A 4,820-nucleotide genomic window follows, 5' to 3' on the forward strand; every position below is an offset into this window, starting at 1 on the left:
TGTGTGTTGTATGATGAGGAGCGCTGTGTGTTGTATGATGAGGAGCGCTGTGTGTTGTATGATGAGGAGCGCTGTGTGTTGTATGATGAGGAGCGCTGTGTGTTGTATGATGAGGAGCGCTGTGTGTTGTATGATGAGGAGCGCTGTGTGTTGTATGATGAGGAGCGCTGTGTGTTGTGTGATGATCAGTGTAGATACGTGTGTGTTGTATGATGAGGAGCGCTGTGTGTTGTGTGATGATCAGTGTAGATACGTGTGTGTTGTATGATGAGGAGCGCTGTGTGTTGTATGATGAGGAGCGCTGTGTGTTGTATGATGAGGAGCGATGTGTGTTGTGTGATGATCAGTGCTTAACATTGACACTAATTCTTCACAGAGAGCGTTTGAATACTTCAATCAAGCCGCCAATGCCGGGAACTCTCACGCCATGGCGTTCCTGGGGAAGGTGAGGGGGGCTCAGGGCTCCGGTTGCTGCCTTCCAGTCACTGCTGATCAGATGAGATGATGAGTGCTGTTACTTGTTTGTAGTATAAGGGGGAATTCTCTAATGTATGTAACACTGGGGGCGCACAACCGAGCGCACTCCTTACATAAAGCAGCTCTACATACATGTGGTATGACAGAACAGAGACAACCTCCATGCTGCCACATATACGTCTGATACTAGGAGGTCATATTGCAGATGTCTGTGTGCTCAGCTGTGTGTCTCTTTCAGATGTATTCGGAGGGCAGCGACACGGTGATGCAGAGCAACGAAACCGCTCTCCAGTACTTCAAGAAAGCAGCGGACATGGTGAGGACGGGGCTCTGCGCGTCTGAGGGCGCCATCATCCTGAATTCCATGTAATAAACATACAACATACATGCAGGATACAAAAATAAGATGTGACACACAGACACACACACACAGACACACACACAGACGCATGAAATATTTAATCACGGTATACACAGATTATCAAGTAATGGGGAATCATGGCCGGTAGCAGTCCAGAGTCCACTGTAGAGTAGTTTGTGTGCTGTGGACATGAATGGATAGCAAGGGCTGCAGAACAGGAGAAATCCTGGAGGACAGAAAGATGCTAGGAGGATGGAGGAGGATGGAGGAGGATGGAGGAGGATGGAGGGGAGGAGGATGTAGGAGGAGAGGACGGGAGGAGGATGGAGGAGGATGGAGGGGAGGAGGATGTAGGAGGAGAGGACGGGAGGAGGATGGAGGAGGATGGAGGAGGATGGAGGAGGATGGAGGAGGATGGAGGAGGATGGAGGAGGATGGAGGAGGATGGAGGAGGATGGAGGAGGATGGAGGAGGATGGAGGAGGATGGAGGAGGATGGAGGAGGATGGAGGAGGATGGAGGAGGATGGAGGAGGATGGAGGAGGATGGAGGAGGATGGAGGAGGATGGAGGAGGATGGAGGAGGATGGAGGAGGATGGAGGAGGATGGAGGAGGATGGAGGAGGATGGAGGAGGATGGAGGAGGATGGAGGAGGATGGAGGAGGATGGAGGAGGATGGAGGAGGATGGAGGAGGATGGAGGAGGATGGAGGAGGATGGAGGAGGATGGAGGAGGATGGAGGAGGATGGAGGAGGATGGAGGAGGATGGAGGAGGATGGAGGAGGATGGAGGGGAGGAGGATGTAGGAGGAGAGGACGGGAGGAGGATGGAGGAGAGGACAGGAGGAGGACGGAGGAGAGGACAGGAGGAGGACAGAGGAGAGGAGAGGACAGGAGGACGGAGGAGAGGACAGGAGGACGGAGCAGAGGACAGAAGGAGGACGGAGGAGAGGACAGGAGGAGAGGAGGATGGAGGAGGATGGAGGAGGACAGGAGGAGGAGGATGGAGGCGAGGAGGACAGGAGAATGTAGGAGGACAGGAGGAGGATGGAGTAGAGGAGAATGTAGGAGGACGGGAGGAGGATGGAGGAGAGGACAGGAGGAGAATGTAGGAGGACAGGAGGAGAATGTAGGAGGACGGGAGGAGGATGGAGGAGAGGACAGGAGGAGAATGTAGGAGGACAGGAGGAGAATGTAGGAGGACGGGAGGAGGATGGAGGAGAGGACAGGAGGAGAATGTAGGAGGACAGGAGGAGAATGTAGGAGGACGGGAGGAGGATGGAGGAGAGGACAGGAGGAGAATGTAGGAGGACAGGAGGAGAATGTAGGAGGACGGGAGGAGGATGGAGGAGAGGACAGGAGGAGAATGTAGGAGGACAGGAGGAGAATGTAGGAGGACGGGAGGAGGATGGAGGAGAGGACAGGAGGAGAATGTAGGAGGACAGGAGGAGAATGTAGGAGGACGGGAGGAGGATGGAGGAGAGGACAGGAGGAGAATGTAGGAGGACAGGAGGAGAATGTAGGAGGACGGGAGGAGGATGGAGGAGAGGACAGGAGGAGAATGTAGGAGGACAGGAGGAGAATGTAGGAGGACGGGAGGAGGATGGAGGAGAGGACAGGAGGAGAATGTAGGAGGACAGGAGGAGAATGTAGGAGGACGGGAGGAGGATGGAGGAGAGGACAGGAGGAGGACGGAGGAGAGGACAGGAGGAGGACGGAGGAGAGGAGGAGGATGGAGGAGAGGACGGGAGGAGGATGGAGGAGAGGACGGGAGGAGGATGGAGGAGAGGACGGGAGGAGGATGGAGGAGAGGACGGGAGGAGGATGGAGGAGAGGACGGGAGGAGGATGGAGGAGAGGACGGGAGGAGGATGGAGGACGGGAGGAGGATGGAGGACGGGAGGAGGATGGAGGAGAGGACAGGAGGAGGATGGAGGACGGGAGGAGGATGGAGGACGGGAGGAGGATGGAGGAGAGGACAGGAGGAGGAGGGAGGAGGACGGGAGGAGGATGGAGGAGAGGACAGGAGGAGGATGGAGGAGGACGGGAGGAGGATGGAGGAGAGGACAGGAGGAGGATGGAGGACGGGAGGAGGATGGAGGACGGGAGGAGGGAGGAGGACGGGAGGAGGATGGAGGAGAGGACAGGAGGAGGATGGAGGAGGACGGGAGGAGGATGGAGGAGAGGACAGGAGGAGGATGGAGGACGGGAGGAGGATGGAGGACGGGAGGAGGAAGGAGGACGGGAGGAGGATGGAGGAGAGGAGAGGAGGAGGAGGGAGGAGGACGGGAGGAGGATGGAGGAGAGGACAGGAGGAGGATGGAGGAGGACGGGAGGAGGATGGAGGAGAGGACAGGAGGAGAATGGAGGAGGACGGGAGGAGGATGGAGGAGAGGACAGGAGGAGGATGGAGGAGGACGGGAGGAGGATGGAGGAGAGGACAGGAGGAGGATGGAGGAGGACGGGAGGAGGATGGAGGAGAGGACAGGAGGAGGATGGAGGACGGGAGGAGGATGGAGGACGGGAGGAGGATGGAGGAGAGGACAGGAGGAGGATGGAGGACGGGAGGAGGATGGAGGACGGGAGGAGGATGGAGGACGGGAGGAGGATGGAGGAGAGGACAGGAGGAGGATGGAGGAGGACGGGAGGAGGATGGAGGGGAGGTCCGGTAGGCAGACTGTTCAGGAAATGGCGGCTCTGCAGAAGATTTGGGAATTGCTAAAGGAGAACTTTTTTTTGTTGTTTTGTTATTTCGAAAGATAAAACATTGTCATTGTTGGAACTGTTAACGTGTTAAATAAAAAAAGAAAAGTCTTATTGATCCTGATCGATTCTCTGCAGTAATTATTGATAATTGGACAGTCCCGGCCCATATCATTCATAGGAAGAACTAACGGTGACATGTTGCCCAGTGATTGGTGAGAAGGGGGATGTTCGGTGATCTCCTATCACACGGCAGGCACCGGGTGGCAGCATGTGACCGAATGAACCTGACACAACTTTCTCCTCCTCCTCCAGGGTAATCCGGTAGGGCAGAGCGGCCTGGGCATGGCGTACCTGTACGGCAGAGGGGTCCCTGTGGTGAGTATTGTGTTGGGCTCCTGATAGGTATTTGGATTCCTTGTGATGCAATCCTCAGTGTGATGATGGATGGTGGATGATGGATGGTGGATGATGGATGATGGATGATGGATGGTGGATGGTGGATGATGATGATGATGATGATATCCGCTCTATGTCAGAACTTCCCATTGCTGTCAGTGACTTTTCTTCTGTTCAGGAACGACAAGTCACAATATATTACATAAACCTGTCTGGTTATTGGTCCGTTTTATTCTCCATAATAGGCACACGATCAGGGGTAGCCAAACTCCGGCCCTCCAGCTGTGGTGAAACTACAAATCCCATGATGCATCTCTCTCCAGGAGTCATGTCTGTGCCTGTGAGAATCTTGCAATGCCTCATGGGATTTGTAGTTCCACCCCACAGCTGGCGGGCCGGAGTTTGGCTACCCCTGCGATAGATTGATAGATTTCCGGCATCTGATTGGATGAGAGATCATTTCTGTGTTTGTTTTTATGCTGCAGAGGCAGACCCGTGCTCTCTGTGTGGAAGCAGTGGTCTCTCTACAGAGGTTTGACACACCCCCCATATGTCTCTGTCTGACTCGGGACTTTGGGTCCTCCAATCAGCAGGCAGCATGATGTTTGCTGATTGGAAGACTCGTGTTGTGACTCGGCAGGGGGTGTGCCGTGCCTCTGCAGAGAGACCAGAGCTTCTACGCAGATAAAGGGTCCTTGTTGGCATCGTGCTGGCAGGGGACCGGCTACTCTTGCTGTGGCTGCTTTCTTTCTTAGTTCACATCCGCTGAATACATCTCAGGTGTACAGAGAGTCTCTATACCTGATGGAAGAACCGGATCCTCTGATTGTATTTCACATTTATTAAAGGAGAACTATGAGGTGGGGGGGGGGGGGGGGGTTTT

General features: G+C 54.9%; 1 protein-coding gene across 1 annotated transcript in view; it reads left to right on the forward strand.

Moving 5' to 3' along the window:
• Positions 1-4,820, forward strand: part of LOC108801560 (protein sel-1 homolog 1-like) — a 23,362-nt gene that overhangs the window by 972 nt on the left and 17,570 nt on the right. The window contains exons 2-5 of the mRNA XM_018573451.1: positions 19-198; positions 377-445; positions 716-793; positions 3,854-3,916. Coding sequence (XP_018428953.1) covers positions 19-198; positions 377-445; positions 716-793; positions 3,854-3,916 — 390 coding nt within the window. The remainder of the gene's footprint in view (positions 1-18; positions 199-376; positions 446-715; positions 794-3,853; positions 3,917-4,820) is intronic.

This window comes from Nanorana parkeri, unplaced genomic scaffold (genome assembly GCF_000935625.1).
Source record: "Nanorana parkeri isolate BGI_ZX_2015 unplaced genomic scaffold, ASM93562v1 scaffold2385, whole genome shotgun sequence".
In the NCBI taxonomy this organism is placed as follows: domain Eukaryota; kingdom Metazoa; phylum Chordata; class Amphibia; order Anura; family Dicroglossidae; genus Nanorana; species Nanorana parkeri.